Here is a 19,832-nt window from a genome sequence, read left to right on the forward strand (position 1 = left end):
CTGTATCTACTTCGAGTGAAATTATTGGTAAACTGACTTGAGTTTTCTGTTGAGTTATTATGATCACTGGTTGGAAATTTGTAAGGTATTCCATTGGTTTGTTTGGAATAGTAAAATCCTCCTGAAGGGATGTTGTAGACTGAGACAGAGTAGTGTTTGGAGGTATATCCATCTGTAAAGGCTTTTCTGTGGAACAAGCTGTGTCCAAAGATTCATTTGCAGCGATTAGAGCAAGAGTTTGTATCTACTTTATCCTTTGCACCGTTGAAGGCAAGGATTGGAGTCTTCAAGTTTAAAATATTCTCATTCACCAATGCATTTGGTATCTGTTCAAAAACAAAGACTGTATTCTGCAAGGGCGATAACGAGGCTACTTTTTCTGCCTGGAACACGGCGAAAGAAGGGGTTTTGTGCTTGTTGGTTGTCACACAAGAACCTGAATCTTCTCAATCTTCAACTGTTTCAATAGGTATTAAGGCTTCCAGTTGAAAAGGGGGAGGTCGAGGGAGTTGTTGCCTCTTAGACCTCTGAAGGATCCTCTTGCACAAGGAAAGGATCAATAAATATTCAACTTTACCACCATCGGATAAGAAAGACTTAAATGTAGGGCATGGCTCGCAAGGGGAAACTTGTCGAGCGTCGCCACATTCACGACCGAGTACTCGACTAGGGTCGGATATATGTGCCACAGTCCGTCCATCTTGATATGAATAATTTCTTTTTAAGATGAGATCCTTTGGAAGCTTCATGTTGCTACTTCTGTTGCTGGTGATTCCAATAAGAAGTTTGCTCCTCATGAATTTTAACTTTTCCAAGAATATTCATGCTGAGACTTTTGCTGCTCACACGAAGATACTTTGTGTCTATTTGTCTCTGAGAAACCATGCTTTGGGTGAGAAAATTTCGGTTCCGACTTATGTTTGAGTTGTTCTTTCGGTTCCGACTTATGTTTGAGTGCTTGAGACATAAATGAAAAGACACGTCTTATGGTGAAGAGACATGACTTTAGACGTAAAGACATATCCTTTCGGCGAAGAGTTGCAACCATTGGGCAAAAAGTCGCACCCGTAGAGCGAAGGGGTTTGACGAGTCGTCGAAGGAGTGTGGCTTTTGGCGAAGAGGCACGTCTCTTCGGCAAAGGGGTGTGATTATCCAAGCGTAGGGGTTCTCCTTGGCATGGCATTTCGCGTATCTGCAACTAGGAGTAGATGTATTGTTGTTAACATAGCCACAATCATGACAATGACAATGGTTCAGTTCAGTCAAGTCAATCTAGAATAGGAAGTGATCTCGCACTTTTGTGAGTCTGTTCGCAAACCGTGCATGACCAGTCATGTAGAGTAGATGCATATCCTCTGGTTGCACACAGCATAATCATCAGATTTCCATCAGAACCTATCAGAAGCGTTTTTACACTGCATAGACCTTTTTTCCCTATTTTTGACATTTTTCACTTATAATTTTTAAGTGACTTTTGTTGGCAACTAGATAGGGCAATTTGATTAGCCAAGTAAATATAGAAACCTAGCGCTAGCACTTCTGGTAGAAGAGGCAGCAGGAGCACTTGCTCAACAGGCAACTTCTCAGTAAGACCAACCCCCGCAACTGACCTAGCGTTTTCAGCCCAACTGAGAAGCTGGCGTTTTTGCAAGACAGATCAGCCCTTGTGTTTTGTATAGCAAATCAGCCCCGCCGACCCCAGAAGACAACAGATTCCCAGCGTTAGCAGATTTCCACCGCAGGAAGTAAAAATTCAGCCTAGTGTTTTTGGATTGCAGTTCAGCCCTTAGCGTTTTGCAGTTCCATCGCGACAAGATCAACAAGTAGACCAACGGTTTCAATTTTCAGCAGTCAAGTATCACAGTAGAACCCCCAAACCTCGCAGATCTCACCTTCCCGCAACAGATACTCGCCGCACGGTGAGATTCATCAAGGTTTACAGATTCAGCCCGGAAAACACAGATTTCAGCATCTGCGTTTTCAACGCATCATCGCCATTGACATAGAGTCTGAATTCAGCAGATAAAAATTTGCAGATTTCAGCCATTAGCATTTTCAGATTTCAGCACGTCTCGTCGTCGTCGACATCGTCGGCAAGTCCAAGCATTGTAGAGATTTGTTCAATCATAAGTAGACCATCTCGCCATAGAGAGTGGGGCCTTCGGAGGAGGGTTTGACAACATTCTGGTGGCGTATTCTTCTCTCTCTATCTCTCAATCTGAGTACCTTCATTCACAGTGTTCACCACTTTGTTTGTGTCCATTGCACTCTCTCACTATAGGAATGGAAGGCCCTCCCTTCCGTAAGTAAAAGGAACCCTTGAGCACAGTTCAACATTCACTTCCGCTGCACCTTACATTGGTATCAGAGCTTTGGCAGTGTTCTGTATCACTCAAGGAAAGAACCACATAATTTCTTTTTTTGCTTGTTGCGGTCGCACGTAACCCAAGTCCTCTTGGGCGTGTCGATTCCTAATCGTGTTTTTGAAGAGTAACAAGAAACCCAAGAACGAAGGGCTTGTCCAGCCTCCCCTTGTTTCTCTTTTCACTCATTGAGAGTGGACCGTGCACTTAGCGGCCGGCCAATCGAGTGAGGTGGGAAAAAGCAACCTTGGTGTGAGCGCAAGGCCGCCAAGGGGTGCGCCCACGGAAAAGAGTAGAGCTTGGGTATAGAGAAGATCCTTCTCTAACACCGATTGCAAGCGACAGAAGAACCTCAAGAACCTCAAGATCCCCAAGAACCCAAGAACCACAAGACTCCAAGTTCCTCATGAACTTAAGAACCCAAGACTTTAGTGGATGGTCATCACTCGAAGCGGAATGGATACTTCGATTGGAGATGGTGAGCATGGGAGTGGCGAAGAAGAGTTTTCCCCATCAGGAGGTTTTTCTGACCCTCCCCCTTCCCCATCTAAGCCAAAGATTGCACCAGATCCTATGACAACTTTCGACAAGATGATGATGGACAGTAAGCTAGAAAGCAACGAAAGAATGGCAACCATAGAACGTAAATACGAAGAACGAATAGCAGCCATAGCACGTGAACGCGAAGAAAGATTGGCAGCCATCGAGCGTAAGTACGTGCAAGCATGCTTGGAAGCCAAAGAAAGACAAGCAGAATTTGATCGCGAGAACAAAGCAAGAAAAGAGAAGAGCGACCAACACATGAAAGAGTTCTTGCGACTCTTTTCAATTGTGCACGCGCAGTTTGAACAGAATCAGGAGAAGGAGACTCTTCGTCTCTTCTTCTCCAAAGCATGACAAACATGAAGATTTGCATGATGATTTGAATGATAATGATAAGCATGATGAATTGCATGATCAAGATGTGATTATTCACGAGCATGATGATTTGCATGATCAAGATGTGATTATTCACGAGCATGATGATTTGCAAGAAGAAATTGTGATTGTTCACAAGGATGATGGTTTAGTTGATGCTTTTTCTAGCGAACCTAACCTCGTTGTTGCAGATTCGATCAATCACAAAGAATCGATCTTGGCTCTTGAGTCGAGGTCCAAAGAACCCCCACAAGAAGATTCGATTCATCACGACGCACCGATCTTGGCTCTCGAGTCGAGGTCCAAAGAACCCCCACAGGAAGCATTATGTGTTCGAATGATTAGTCAGCACGTATTGTTCGAGTGTTTCATTCGTGATGCTTTCTTGTATTTTAGTCACCGTCCTTATGTGATCCCTTTTCATAGGCATGACATATTGCACGTTGAACACGATTCACTCATGAATGAGCACGGATGTATGCAGATTCTTCATGAAAAGATGAAATGTTTGCACCCAAGGAATCCACATTCCGTGTCTCTTCCTTGGCATGACACAGTATCCGAAACATCACAAGAAGGATTGAGCATCAAGCATCGGCATTTCCATTGTGATTTGCCACAGTTGATTAATTTCGATCAGGAAGTCAATATTCGACCCCATTGTTGGCGTGTGTTTGATGAACGGTTTTGCATTCCATCTGTATGTTCATCTACATTGCATACACAAGCTTTACAGAAGAGTAGAATTTTTCCAGTAACTTTACATGGAATAGGTATGTTCATGTTTTTGTGTTGGAAGTGGTTTCAAGAATTTTCAGCCATGGAGATTCTTGAAGAAGGTGGACCTACGTCCATAGACAAAGTTGAAGCATTAAAGAAGCTACCAATGCCTTTTTGTCGCTTTCGGCGCGGCCCAAAGAAGCAAGCATTGCAGACCTTTATGAAGTTCAAGTATCGCATGAGGAGTGGGCCGGCGAAGAGTCCCTTCCAAGATTCCAGACCCTGTTGGTGATCTCCCTCGACGCCATACAGTTCGGTGCCAGCACCTCACTTTGAAAAGAAGGAGATATCACGTGACACATCCAACCCTATGTGTCCGTGGACAAGCTACAGCATGACCACAGTTCAGCTCAGTCAAGTCAGTCTAGAATAGGAAGTGATCTGGCACTTTTGGGAGTCTGTTCGTAGACCGTGTATGACCAGTCACGTAGAGTAGATGCATATCCTCTAGTTACACACAGCATGATCATCAGATTTTCATCAGAATCCATCAGGAGCATTTTTACACTGTATAGACCTTTTTTCCCTATTTTTGACATTTTTCACTTATTATTTTTAAGTGACTTTTGTTGGGAACTGGGAAGGGCAATTTGACTAGCCAAGTATATATAGAACCCTAGCGCTAGCACTTTTTGGCAGAAGAGGCAGCAGGAGCACTTGCTCAGAAGGCAACTTCTCAGCAAGACAAACCTGCGCAACTGACCTAGCGTTTTTAGCCCAACAGAGAAGCTAACGTTTTTGCAAGACAGATCAGCCCTGGTGTTTTGTACAGCAGATCAGCCCCGGCGACCCCAGAAGACAGCAGATTCCCAGCGTTAGTAGATTTCCACCGCAGGAAGCAAAATTCAGCCTAGCGTTTTTGGATTGCAGTTCAACCCTTAGCGTTTTGCAGTTCCATCGCGACAAGATCAACAAGTAGACCAGCCAAGGTTGTAAGGTACGTAGTATTCGGTACGTGTTCGGTACGTATTGTACGTTGTACCGTATGGATTGGGCCATAAGGTACGTAAAATTCGTAGTATATTTTTTAAAAGCTGAAAATACAAAGAATTTCAAATTTATATACAACCTATCTAGTTTAAAAAAACTGCACAATACTTAAACATAGCCACAACTTTCAAAAAACACTTAAAATCACCCCACAAGTTAAGTAACCGCTAGAATCGAGCCCAGACCACATGGCATAGTGTAAGTCAAAAGTACATAACTGAATGCTGAATCCTGATACAAAAATAACATAGTCACTCAATAAAGAGTCTTGGTGGCTCAAGCAACAAAATAAAAAACATAAATGAGTCATGACAAATGTCCAAGTCCCAAGACCCAAAGCACTGGGCAATCACTACTACTCAAAATCATCATCAGAGGTTGATGAAGACTCAAAGAGCATGTCTCCATCTGTCAAGACATTGCCCTCATCATCATAATCGGGCTCTCTCTCCTCTGGCACAGATGCTAGGGGTGCATCACCCTCATCTGGATCATCATCCTCTGGACTCTAGGTGTGGATGAGTCGAACGGCCTCATTGGCTCGTCTACGAGTAGGCCGAACGGGTAACTTTCCTCTGCGAATGCTCTCTCTGTGTGCAACCTTTGGCTCTGCAGCAGCAATGCGAAGAGGAATACTGTAAGCTCGAGAGCGATAGTGACCCGGCGATCCACGCTCTCTAGCTCCCTATGCAACTCTCGAAGGATCTCCTCCTGCTCATCTCTAATCCGTGCATCAACCTCTTCCGCAGTAGGATCTGCCACCATCTTCAACTCTGTGGGATCCACCTACAATTACAAGACAAAACATAGTCCATGATTCAACAGTCTTTTAATCATTGACTTGTTTTCATAAATGTGCATGTAAATCTCACCTGCTTGGGTGTCCCCAAGGCATGAAAGCTGCGCACAAGCCGCATGTTAGCACGGCAATAAACCAGTCTCTCTAACTGCTGCACTCCGATTGCGCTCGCATGCCCCAGCTGAGCAATCCTACAGCAATTCAAATAGCGAACACTCATGGGTCACAAGTGTCACGTGTGACAATATAGATTCATCATTCAATAATTATAAATTATAATACAGACTTCAGTATTCACCTGAGAAAGGATGCGCAATGCAAGGTGGCACAACTTGGGAAGGCCCTGGCGTCCATAGTTCTGCCACCATGTTAAAGAAAGCTTGGTAGCTTCCTTTCTCAATGCTACGGACCGCACAAAGGTGGGCCCTAAACTGTTCATGTAGCTACTCATCTCTGAATCCAGAATCAATTGCTCATCCTCATCATATATAATGTTCAGATATTCAGAGCGTAGTGTGAGCAATGAAGCCTCCTCAAACAATTCTTGGCTCTTGTAGAGAGGATGGAGAACTGCAGCCATCCCATGGATGGGACGACGCATGAACTGCCATCGAGTCTCTACAATAGCCAAAATATCATCACGACTTCAAACAAAATAGTCACAATAAGTATGTGTTTTGAAAAATTATAAATAGACATGTCACATGAGGACATTAGAGCACTTTGTAGTTTGTACTTAGCGATCCTGTGTCAATGAGGTACATCCAGAAATGTGTGTCTTCATCTGCATAAACAGATGATACACCAACCCAAGTGTAGAGCCCTCCATGTCTGTGACCCGTAGTAGTACATCGCGACAAGATCAACAAATAGACCATACTCTGACCAGCGTTTTTAGTTTTCAGCAGTCAAGTATCCCAGTAGAACCCCCAAACCTTGTAGATCTCACCTTCCCGCAGCAGATCCTCGCGAGCCGCACGGTGAGATTCATCAAGGTTTACGGATTCAGCCCGAAAAACGCAGATTTCGGCATCTGCGTTTTCAGCACATCGTCGTCGCATCATCGCCATCAACATAGAGTCAGAATTCAGCAGATAAAGATTTGCAGATTTCAACCATTAGCATTTTCAAATTTCAGCCGGTCTCGTCGTCGTCCTCATCGTCGGCAAGTCCAAGCATTGTAGAGATTTGTGCAATCATAAGCAGACCTCTCTTGCCATAGAGAGTGGGGCCTTCGGAGGAGGGTTTGACAACATTCTGGTGTCGTATTCTTCTCTCTCTATCTCTCAGTCTCAATACCTTCATTCACAGTGTTCACCACTTTGTTTGTGTCCGTTGCACTCTCTCACTAAAGGAACGGAAGGCTCTCCCTTTCGTAAGTAAAAGGAACCCTTGAGCACAGTTCGGAGCACTCATCTTGAGCAAAGTTCAACATTCACTTCCGCTGCACCTTACAGCGACAATCTGGGCAGACCTTCAAGCTAGTCATTCAAGGCCACCTTATTCCATTAGGAATAATACACTATATCATCAACAAGCAATATGTATAGCTCAATCCTTAAGATAGAAGGTGATGGATGAAGCACATACCCTATGCGAGTATCGAGGAATTGCTGCTACTACTAGTGCTCTTGAAAGATATTTCTTTTGGCAAACACTCATAGCGAACATTGAAAAATATATACGCGAGTGTTTAGTATGCCAAAAAGTGAAATATGATCGACATAAAGTTTATGGCAAGCTTTAGCTACTCCCTGTGCCTGACACGACATGAGAAAGTATTGCCATAGATTTTATTACGGATCTTCCTAGATCCAAGAATGGAAATGATGCAACCTGGGCTATAGTAGACAGATTTGGTAAGCAAGCACATTTCCTTCCAGTTAAGAAGACGATCAAAGCTGATCACATGGCTAGAATATTTCTAGCTCAGATTTTTAAACATCATGGATTGCCAAAGACTATTGTCAACGATAGAGATCCTCGCATGACTAGTCTATTTTGACAAGCACTGTTCGAGAATTTGGGAACTAAGCTTGATTTTTTCGTCAGCTTATCATCCTCAAACAAATGGTCAAAGCGAAATCGCTAATGCCACTATTTTAGACCTTCTCAAGTGCTATGTTTCAAAAAGATAATCTGAATGGGAACAGTACTTATCGTTAGTTTAGTTTGCATATAATAATACCATACATTCCTCAACTAGTAAAGCTCCATTCGAAATTATTTATGGGAAGCCACTCTTACTTCCTAATATGGTTTACCAAAGAAAACATCTTTGCCTCAGACGAATTTGTAAACGATATTGATACCGCCTACAAGCAAGTAAAGCAAGAGATTCTTCGTACTCAAGAGCAACAAAAGGGAAAAGCAGACAAGCACAGAAGAAATCTCAATCTTCAAAAAGGACAATATGTCCTACTTAAGTTTGAGAAAGCTAGATTGAAAAAGGGAAGGTTGTAAAACTTTCCCATAGATTTTACAACCCTTTCAAGATAACAAATAAAGTCAATTAAGTGACTTTTAGATTGGATTTGCCTTCTCATTGGCGCATCCATAATGCTTTTCATGTAAGTCTCCTCCGACCATATGTTGGTTCTCCTCCAGTGGCTCCAGTACTAGAAGATCCTCCAAAAGTCGAAGAGACTGAGGAAATCCTTCTAACAGAACAGATAATACACCACTCCGAGAGAGAACTAAAGTCCGAGAGACTACATCGAAAATACTTAGTCAAGTTCAAGAAATACACCCCTTTAGATGCAAAGTGGATGACTGAGTCTGATCTCAAGGACTACCCAAACACCTTGCACAGTTATGATGACGCTCTATAGTTGAGGTCGACTATTTAGAACCAAGAGGGATGTAACAATGTTAGACTTTGTAAAAAAAATTTTTACTTTAGCGAGTCGGGAGGCCGGGCACCTACTCTCGCGAGGTGAAGCTTTTGTCACTGATTTCAACCTCAATTACAGACCTTAGACACCGCCTTGGGGATGGATAGCCCGTTCAATCTTTTAGAACTTGCACCCTTGTTAGGCGTCGGAGGGATCTGATTCATCTCCGATTCATCCAATCGGTCCGCTAGGTTAACAACTTAGCGTTTAATGCTCTTTGATACTGTGGTATTGCCTCACCAAGGAAAGCTGCTACAAGGTGGTGCCCTGCAACTGCTCCCCTCGAATGTGGATGCGCGTTAACCCAATGGGTCAACCCGACTCCGGGAGCCTCCCCACCAAGGAGGATAATGGTAAATTCACCGTCACTAAGAGCGACACCCGTCAGGTCCTGAAGGTCCCGAATGGTATACAGCAACCCGCCGAGACGATCAGCCCGAGCTCGGGTCAAGGCCGGGCAGTTCAGTAGAATATGGTCAATTGATTGCCCGCCCTCCAAGTCATTGCAAAGGGGATATGCACTCTCCCTCGGTAAGACTTTATCCGCCAGTCTTAATCCTCCTACTCTGGCCAACAGTAGAAGGCGCTCGTCGTCACGCTTCATACTCAAAGATAAGTTGCACAGGAAAAGGTACTTGCGTATGATATTCATCCCACGGAGCTTATAGTTGGTCAGAGAGGCACAAACGGCTCTTGAATCCCATTTATCCCATATCAGTTCCCAGGCCGTCTCCGCGGTCGCCGCTGGACAATGTTGACGGAACCACCTATCCGTCCTAGTTGTCCATGACCACCCCTTCCTAGACTTCGGGGTGGTCGCTACCAGGTCCCTAATAAGCGTGCTAATTGATCCGAACTTATCATCAGCACGCTTCCGTTAAACACCGCAGAAGACGACCGGATGGACGTTCAGTTCGTGATGCAGGGTCGACGCTGCAACTGATGTCGACTTTGCCGCTTTCCCCACCAGCCACCTCAATCTAGTGGCAACGAGGCGCTGCAGCGGCAACAATTGCTTTTGGTCGTGTGCTCCCATGATCTCTACTCCGTAAATAATTAATTTGTTTACAAGAAAATAGTTATCTAATTAGTTGTGTGCACATCAGAATAGAACTAGCAGTTCTAGGACCTCAGGTGCGTCCAAACTTGAGCCAAAGCACCTCAGGGAGACCCTAGCAGAAAATACCTTGAAGCCCTAGTGATTCTGTGAGGATTAGTGGTGCTAATCCTATAATTAAAACTAAAACTTCATACTTAAGATCAAACTGAGACTCAAGAGACTGAATGTGTGTTTGATTGCTTGATTGAATGCTTGAAATCGAGTACAATAGGCTTCTTATGTAGGAGACGAAGAGACACAACTGAAAAGACACATCTCATGGTAAAGAGACGCGACTTTAGACGTAAAGACACATCCTTTCGGCGAAGAGCTGTAACCATTGGACGAAGAGTCGCAACCGTAGAGCAAAGGGGTGTGACCAGTCGTCGAAGGAGTGTGGCTTTTGGCAAAGAGGCATGTCTTTTGAGCAAAGGGTCGTGACCCTCTAAGCGTAGGGTTCTCCTTGGCATGGCACTTTGTATAACTGCAACTAGGAGTGTATGTAATACTGCAACATAGTCACAGTCGTGACAGATTGGGAAATTGGGTCTTCAATAAGGAGAAGATAGTAGCCTCAGATTTCAGGCTTAAAAAATTACGCGCAACAATGCGAACACAGGAATGAGATAGGGTCCTTAGAACAATAATCCTAAGCCCTGGATTAGTTATAAGGCCTTAGGATAAGTCAGTTAAACTAATTTAAATTGTTTGTGCCAAACCAAATGGCCGGACAGGTGCAAACAGGTAATGCCAGAGCAGTGCCGGTACGGCATTGTACTGGGGACGAGCTAATGTTTTCATTAGTAGCGTCCATGTGTGTAGTTGTGAGTTAATTTGCACATTTCATTAATAGCCTAGGAACTTTTAAATGTGAAAGTTGAATGGTTTTCAAGTTATTAAGTAAGAAAACAATGCAAAGTGACTCTCTCACTCTCTCTCACCCTCCCTCATCCTCTAGCGCCCCCTCTTCTAGCCGGCTATATAGGAGCACCCCCTCTCCCTCTTCACAGGTTGGAAGTGCACCTACCCCCCCCCCCCCCCCCCCCCCCCCAGAAAGTAAGCGTGTTCTACACACCAGAGCTCTCCATTGAAGCTTGAGAATCAGCCCTTGTGGTGTGTGGAGTCCTGAAGCTCCCATCACCTAGAACAAGGTTTCTCTTGATCATAGGTTGCTGTGGGGGAAGGTTCATCGCGAAAAGTAGAAGGAAATCTCTCTCTCTCACGCCTAACTGCTGCAAATTCTCTGTTTTCAGCCCCTAATCACCTCTAGTAGGGTGAATTTCAGCAAAGTACTTATGGATCTAGTTCTTCTCTATCTACACTACGTGTGCACAAAGTTTGGTACAATTCCATTGCGAAAAAGGTCTCTATTTCGGCATTGGAACGTGCTCAGGTAACATTTTCAGGTTATGTGCAGAAAATTACAGCAAGCATGTGTGCATGCATTTTGCGTGTTTCTCCCTTGTTTTTATTGCAGGAATAATTATGCATAAAGGGACACAGTTAGCGGAAGGTAGACTCTCATTTATGAGAGCTTCCGAGGAGTTTTGTGGAAGACAGACTCTCGCTTACAAGAGCTTCCCAAAATCTCATAACAAAGGGAAAATCCTCTCGATAGTCAGAGAGTAGTTTTCTCACTCTCTCAGTCAGAAGCAGAAAAGAAAGAATAGAGGACAGGCTTTTGCCCCGTTCCTATGCTTGTAAAGATTCTCCCTTAGTAATAAAGATATTCTCTTGATGAGGGGGGACCAGCCCATCTTCTGGTCCCAAATGAAGTGTCAAGCTCTCTCTCTCTCTCTCTCTCTCTCTCTCTCTCTCTCTCTCTCTCTCTCTCTCTCTCTCAAATTCTCTTGAGTATTTGAAGTGCAATCAAAAAGTCCGTTTACGCTTCCGTATTTTTGTGACATTTATGGTGATAATTCAGGATGATTGCTCAATGCATATTCAAGGTTCCTTTTTATTCATGTGAGAGATGTGCAAAGACCAAGAGAGAAGAGAGATACTCTGAGTGAAGGTTCTACAAGTGATAAGAGACAGAAGCATAGTCACAAGGGACACCCATTTTTGGGCTTCCCATCCCCACTTTTCCATCCCGCCCTCTTTTTTACACTTAAAATCCATTTGAGCTCCGTCCCCACTCCTCAGGACGCGTCCCTTGTGACTATGGAGAGAAGACTAACACCGGATGAGGTCCCAAGCCCACCTCCAAGGGGCTCCAAGGGGCCCCGTCTCTATCGCTAGACAGGTATTTGCTTTAGATTGCACAATGTTGATACAATGGTCCTAGATGCTCAGATGCCGATGGGATCTTGCTACTTATGCTTTGGATTTGAGAGGCTAAGGGCTGAAACTGCAAAAGGCTATTGTATCTCCCTTTGATCTGGAACTCCGACGACGATATGGGCTGATCTACTATGGCTGATGTCGAGGGTGCTCATGACGATGATAATGATGGGCTGAAATCTGTAAATCTGAAAACACTGGCTGATGATGGCTGAAAATGGAAACGCTGGCTAAATCTAATGCTTGATGGCTGATAACTGCTAATACTAGGTTGATATGGGAGCATGGCTGAAAAACGCTAGTGAAGGTGGTTGAAATCTGCAATGCTGTATGGAGGTGAAAACGCCAAGTGGTTATGAGGGTGTTGCAAGCCAAGAACGCTGGAGGGCTGATTTGCCTCCATGAGGGGTACCGATGGTACTAACTAACTTGCTTCAATAGGTGACCCCTAGAATCACTTAAATAGGTATGAGCATACTGGGTGGAGCAAGGCTCTGATAAAATCCCACAACTTGCTGAAACACTACTAATAAATCAGTGACTTACTTAAAACTGGTGCTTCCTATGCTAAACTACCTAGAGCAATGTACTAATGCTACTGTATGGGAACTCCCCAATGCCTACACCTAGCACACTTGATAATAAGTCAGTGACTTACTTAAAACTGGTGCTTCCTATGCTAAACTACCTATAACAATGTACTAATGCTACTGTATGGGAACTCCCCAATGCCTACACCTAGCACACTCTCGTTGTGCTTATGTGCAATAAGAGGGTATGCAACTAATCTAAAGTGTTTGGACATGCACGTCCTGCGTACAAGCTCACAAAGGTGCCAGAACACTTCCTACGTTGTCCTAGACCCTAGAACTAGGGATTTACAACTTGTCCACATGCACGTAGGGTTAGATATGCACATGACATCCTCCTCTTTTTATGGTGAGGTACAGGTACCGACTCCGAGCTGTCTCGCTTCCTTGTAGTCCGCCAACGACTCTGGGTAATCTGTGAAGAAAGCTTCGTCGACCCACTCTGTTGCATGGGTTCCGCGATACTTGAACTTCAAAAAGAAGTGCAAAGCTTGCTTTGTCGAGCTGCGCCAAAAGCAATGCAGGAAAAATTGCTCCAACTCTATGCCATCAACTTCGTCTACAATCTCGGGTTCGACCTCTTCAAGAATCTACTTTGAGGATCTCCCTAAAACAACTTCAAAACGTTGCACATTGACCATGAGTTAGGCAACCATAATTTCAATTGACACATCTTTGACTTTCTAATGACTGGTCTGACGCAAGAATGCTCACTCATCTAATGCAAAAATGATGGCTGATCTGCTAATGCTGAAGGGGTTGGCGATGGTAACACTGATGGATGCTAAGGGAAAACGCTAGGGTACTGCTTGGTACTGGGTACTAGGTAACGTTGATGGATGCTGACGGAAAACGCTAGGGTACTGCTCAGTACTTGGTATTGATCTTCTGATGCTCCCAATGAGGACCAAATGTATCTTTGAGGAGTGAGCCACTTGTGTTGATATGTTTTCCTTGCAACTATTAGGAGCACGCTAGATTTTCCTTGGTCCAGTTGGTACCTTCCCTTGGCTTTTGTGGTGGAAGACGAGTGCCCTCTTGCTTCTCTTCCAATATGGTTGTGTCGTACATCTACATCCCTTTTTGGGGGTTACTTATTAATACATGACTGAAGTGATTGTTCGTATGCTTATATGCTTAAGTGAGGGTATGCAACTATGACATGCCTGATCATGCATGTCCTTCTAGAGGCTCACAAAGTGCTAGGCTAGATCCTAAGCTAACTAAGATCAAAGCTAAGCTATAACAGTAGCTTGTCCACATGGCTCGGGTGCAATGCGCACGTGACATCCCCGTGTTAAAGTGAGGCACAACTGCCAACTTCTTCCTATGGATGCTTTTTGTACATCTGATACTAAATGCTTTGATGCTTGTGGATGCATAAACCGATGAAAACTCCTCCAAACTTATGAATATTGCGGATGTAGATGCAGCTGCAATGCAAACACCGACCATCCGAGGTACTAGGTAGCCTTACTACTATCCTAGAATATCAGCCTTGATGCTGACTCTACCTTGCGAGCAAGTACTACCACCCGAATAGTCCTCTCATGAAAACATTGCGGGTGAATATGAAGGTAAGGACGTTCGAAGGAATAACCAACGGTTCTATGTCAACGAGTGTGGATGCAAGCTAAATGCGAATGCAACGCAAAAGAGGTTAGGGATCCTTTTTCCGACTCCTTCCATATCCGCATACAAGGCAAGCATCCAATGTCAATCTTTGTTCAAAGACAAAACGATGAAGACGCGAGAGCACCCAATGCACCATGGACTAAGGGTGGGAGTGTAGAGGCTCACCATCTACATGTTTACACACAAAGATAAAGAGGAAGAAGGGTGTGAGAGAGAAATACACAAAGAGATACACGTAATAATTCCATTGCTCATCCCATTAATGAGTTTGTCACAAAGTGATGCCATGGCGTACCCAACTGTAAAGAAATGGCCGAAAGTGGCAGATGTACGGACACCCACAATTTGCACTGACTTGCCACGTGGTACTGCTCTACGGATTTCCGCAGATTGCACTGCCAGCTTTTGATAGTTTTCAACGCCGGCTTTTGGATGCAAATGCTTTCGGATTAAGTGCTTTTGTATCTGATGCTTTTGGGGCTCTACTTTTGGGCATCCCTTGTAAGTTTATAAGTGCCTAGAGGGCCACTTCCCGGCAGCATTTGTTCGTAGAGTCTCCGAGAGAGTCGGACCGTTGGGAGTTGTACTTTGCGAAAGGTAATAATAAAGAAATACCAAAAGGGGCGCCAATCTTTGGGGCCAATTCTTCTTGGCTCGAAACTCCACCATGCTGAGTCGTCTACTCTCTCTTTCTTTCAAAGTTATTCAAGTGTTTTGAAATGCTAAAGTGTTGCCAAGTGCATAGATTGCAGTTATCTCTGTATTTCGACCGATTGAGGGGCCTAAAGACTACTAGAAAAGAAGACATAGAAGAAATCCCAACTTATAAAGACCCGTCAAGTGGTTCAAAATAAGTAAAGGGGTTAGGAAGTAATAATACTAACCCGACCAACTTATAAAGTTTTGTCAAGGGCACCTAAAATTGCGTAAAAGATTGATGATGTGGCAGTTGTATGGACGCCTGCAATTTGTATTGATTGCCACGTGGCAATGCTATACAAATTTCCGCAAATTGCATTGGCAGCCTTGGACAACTTTTGGCGCCAGCTTTCAGGAGCAATGCTTTAAGATCCAAGTGCTTTAGAGCTGCAGCTTTTGGGGCGTTGCTTTTGACATCCGTTGCACTTTTATAAGTGCCCAGAGGGCTACATTTCCGACAGCATCTAGACGTAGAGTTTCGACTCTCCAAGAGAGTTGGACCCTTTGGAGTTGTACTTTGCGAAAAGTAATAATAAAGAAATATTGAAAGGGGTGCCAGTCTTTGGGACTAGTGCCGTCTAGGGGTGGAACTCCGCCTTTCCATGTCTCGCGTGGATTCTCTCTCTCTCTCTCTTTTTAAAGTACTAAAGTGTTGCAAAGTGTGTAGATTGCAATCATCTCTCTGTTTCTGTCCGGTCCATCTCTCTGTTTCTGTCCGGTCCGTTGCCGGAAGTGATTACAGATTGAATAGTCATAACCTACTAAACAGCTTCGTTCGGTCATTTTAAACTAGATCGTGAGGTTTCCCATTTTTTCCCATATTTATGGGTTTTTGTCATGTGCTCATCTAACCCTATGTGCATGTGGACAAGTTGTAACTCCTATTCTAGGGTTTAGGACAGTCTCCGAAGTGTTCTGGCACCATTGTGAGCCTGTACACAGGACGGGCATGTCCAAGCACTTCAGATTAGTCGCATACCTTCTGATTGCACATAAGCACAGCCAGTGTCTGCTAGGTGTAGGCACTGGGAAGTGTTCCCATACAGTTGCATTAGTACCCAGTCTAGGTATTTATCTGCATGTGAAGCATCTCTTATAAGTAAGTTATTAACTCATCAATAAGCGACATTTTTAGAAATCATGAGTTTTAAGCTGCATTGCCCAACCCGAGCTTTAATTCCCTACATTAAGTGACCCTAGGGGTCACTTCTCAAGCATAAGTCGGTACCCTTAGCACCAGCACCCAATGCCCGCAGTACCATCAACATTCATGGCGTTTTTGCTTCCGCATTTTCAACCATGACCAGCAAACCATCAGAATTTTCTGCCATCAGTAGTAAATTCGCATAGCCGTCAGTTTTCAACCCTAGCATTTTTCAAAAGTTGCAGATTTTAGCCATACTCCCAACGATTTCAGATTCAGCCCTTAGATCAGCCAGCATTTTTCAGTTTTCAGCCCATTGGCGACAGCAAACAGCCCATAGCCTTGTTGCAATCGCAGATCCCATTCAACATCCCTAGCGTTTTCAGTTTTCAGCCTTTAGCATCGCAGATCCAAGCATCAGTAGCAAGATCCCATCAACATTTCACCATCTAGGACCATTGTGTCATCATTTGTGCAATCTAAAGGAAATACCTCTCTAGTGATGGGGGGGGTCCCTTGGAGGGGGGTGTTGGGACCCCATGTGGTGTCTTTTCTCTCTCTATCACTCACAGAACCTTCATTCAGATATCAATCTATCTTCTCTCTCTAGTCTTTGCACATCTCTCATGAAGTAAAAGGAACTCTCTCATGAAGTAAAAGGAACCTTGAGTACGCACTGAGCACCCATCATGAGCATGCACCATCAACCACTTCCGCTGCACATTACAGTTTTTTAGGTTTTTTCCCATTTGTATTCCACTTGATATGTGACTAGGATAGGGCAGTTATTTACTATGGTTTTGTGGTATTCAAGAGGCTGGTCTCTCTCTCTCTCTCTCTCTCTCTCTCTCTCTCTCTCTCTCTCTCCCCTTTTGTCTCTCACTCTCTCTCAAGCTTTTGCACTCACTCACATAAGTTTCTCTCCCCCGGATAATATACTGCTTTAATGTGGCAATTTGACACTTACACAAGGCGGTTGTTCAGTTGTAAAAGTCCTTCAACCACATCAAACACAGCAAAGATATCCATTGTTGTTGGCCGGATTATGGACAGGATGTGTTTCAAAGTTCATTGTCTAGGAAAGTTTGGACGTGATGTGTTCACGGTTTAGGAATGGGGATTCTTGGACATAGTGTGGGTCTATAGTTCCATTTTCTATGAGGCGAACGATGCTCAAGATGGCATTCTTCTAAGGTAAAAATTTCATGGTAGCATAACCGAGGTGTATCCAGTAGGAGATATCACTATTGGGGTGTCCATGGTAGCTTCTTCATCCACTCGGGCTTCCTACATATGTCCACTATGTGCTGCAGAGAGGGTGTGAAAGTTATAGCATCTCAAGTAAATAGCCCGATGTGATCACAATCTTTCCTTTGGCTTTAGGCCTTTATAGTACTTACTTGTCAAAGTCTTGGGTACTTAAAGGCCCCCAAGCTAGTATATACTATATAAGCAACACCTAAGATTGCTCCCATCAAGTCCTGTCAATTTTGTGCTCCAATATACAAAATCAAAAGCCTCATTGTTCTTTGATAACTGGAAAGATCTTCATTTTGAGCAATCTAATGCATGTCTATGTGAGATGCGGAGCTGGGCATGGGTATGTTGTAGAAGTTGCTTACTTCCTTAATTGCATTAACTACAAAATCCCAAATCCAGCTTCCCTATGTTAGATAGCTCAAAATGAAGATCTCCCCAAAATTTAAGCTCCAAAAAAATCTATGGAGCTATAATACGGACATTTTGAAACGGCTCAAACTTTAAAGAAGACCAGAATATTTTTAAAAATCAATTAACAAGCATAAGCAAACCAGAATCTTCTACTTAAATCTATACTACAGCTGGCTACTTTAGAAAGGACATAGTGAGCAAACTGTGACCAACTTTCAATCACCCTAAGTTATGGCTCTAGAAAAGCACATAATTTCACAAAAAAATCCACCTAATTCAGTGCAGGAAGTTCTTCCCTAATTGCATGGACACGAAACAAGGCACGGTAAGAAAAAGAGAAAGTACCAAGCGCAAGAAGCTGAGCCTTTTTCCCTGATGGTCCCTTCTTCTTTGGGGTAGCAGAAGAATATGCTGGTGGAGAGATGCTCACAGAGACACCATTCTCATCTTTCATGTACTTGCGAGGTCTTCCCCTTTTCTTTTTTACAGGTTCTGATGAAGATCTGTCTGCTAAACTGACAATTAATGCTGAGGAAGGTGAGGGTCCTGCTGCCTCTGGACCACCAAAATACACCGTACTTGCAGAATTTGGGTTAGGTACTGCATTTGGGTTGAGGTTGGGAACGACAGAATTCACATTAGGACTTAAAGTGGAGTTTAGATTAGGGTTGGGGTTGAGGTTGGGGTTGGAGTTGGGGTTAGGGTTAGGGCTAGACAAAACTGAGAAAGGTTGTGTGGCAGAGCTATGGCGCTTGGCAAGAGGGGCATGGATGATTGAAGGTGAACTACCCATAAGTGGGTAGCCGGGATCTCGAAAATAAGCTGAGAAAGGCCCATGGCTGTCGTGCCCATGTTGAGGATGGGTATGTGGGGCTTTAGGACTAGCGGAATCTCTGCCTTCCATGCATGCGTGTGTATGGGTGCTCGTCGGGAAATTACCTGTGTATATGAGGAATTCTCTGTGTGAAAGTGGTTCGCCCTTCTCACTCTGCAAGTGCTTTCAAAGCTGCAATTGGCGATTGGAGAGCGAGCTACAGCAGTTCGTTTCTGCGCAACTAGTCGTTAAGCAATTTTCTGGATGAGTGTGTCCGTGTGTATGGCTGTGGGTGCGTGTAATTGATCTTCTGTAGCTAGGAAAATGAGAGCTTTGAGCAAGAGCTCAGCTCAGAGATGGTGGAAAGAGAGGATGCGCAGAGAACTTTAGGGTTTTCATGCGACATTCTCAGGGGCAGTGGCAGTGAAGTGGAATGCAGCTCTTCTCTCTCTCCCTCTCTCTGTGCTGTGGGGGGCGGGACGGGGAGCAAGGGACTAGTCGTTCCCAACAAATGTATACATTCGGTGACTGATGATAGGTGAAGAGTGTGACTCGTGAGTTTCTTTGCATAAAATTTTTATTCAATAAAAAGCCCCTGGTGCTGATAGTTTGGCTTCCAAGGAATGTCTTCTTCTCGTCATCATGAACTTCCAAACAATCCAAACCTTTTGTAGGCTCTCCTCTTCCTCCTGTTGAAGAGTACACCACTTCACCACATTCAAAAGCTTTGTCAATTGTCACTATTTTGTGAGGTGGATGTGTGTGTCCTTTGACCAGCAAGAGCAAGTCTTTTTGTAGGGCCATGGACTATGTTGCACAGTTGCAGTGCTCCGCAACACAAAACCTAGGTGTAAGGCCATGGACTCTTTCTACATACCGCAATGCTCAAAAAAAACTTGAGTGTTTACGGCTCAATTATTAGTTATTTGGGCAGATCATTGAGATTGCATTGTGATCCCGCGCATATAACTGAGTTGGCTCATTTTTACTCTGCAAACGAATTTTCTACTATGACTATTTTAGCATAGTTGCGCATGTAATCAACGGATGGGCTTTAATGCAATCACTTATGATGGCATTGAATCATTTGTAGTCCACATATGTGGCCCAGTTGTAATCGAGCAACAATTGCTTGCAGCTTTTATCGCACATG

General features: G+C 44.0%; 1 protein-coding gene across 1 annotated transcript in view; it reads right to left on the reverse strand.

Annotated features, from left to right (window-relative positions):
* LOC147419492 (uncharacterized) overlaps positions 1-19,233 on the reverse strand; it is a 61,569-nt gene extending 42,336 nt beyond the window's left edge. The window contains exon 1 of the mRNA XM_086505310.1: positions 18,211-19,233. Coding sequence (XP_086361436.1) covers positions 18,211-18,769 — 559 coding nt within the window. The 5' untranslated portion in view covers positions 18,770-19,233. The remainder of the gene's footprint in view (positions 1-18,210) is intronic.
* Positions 19,234-19,832: the final 599 nt, after the last annotated feature.

Source organism: Adiantum capillus-veneris, chromosome 29 (genome assembly GCF_014529385.1).
Source record: "Adiantum capillus-veneris isolate H3 chromosome 29, ASM1452938v2, whole genome shotgun sequence".
Taxonomy (NCBI): domain Eukaryota; kingdom Viridiplantae; phylum Streptophyta; class Polypodiopsida; order Polypodiales; family Pteridaceae; genus Adiantum; species Adiantum capillus-veneris.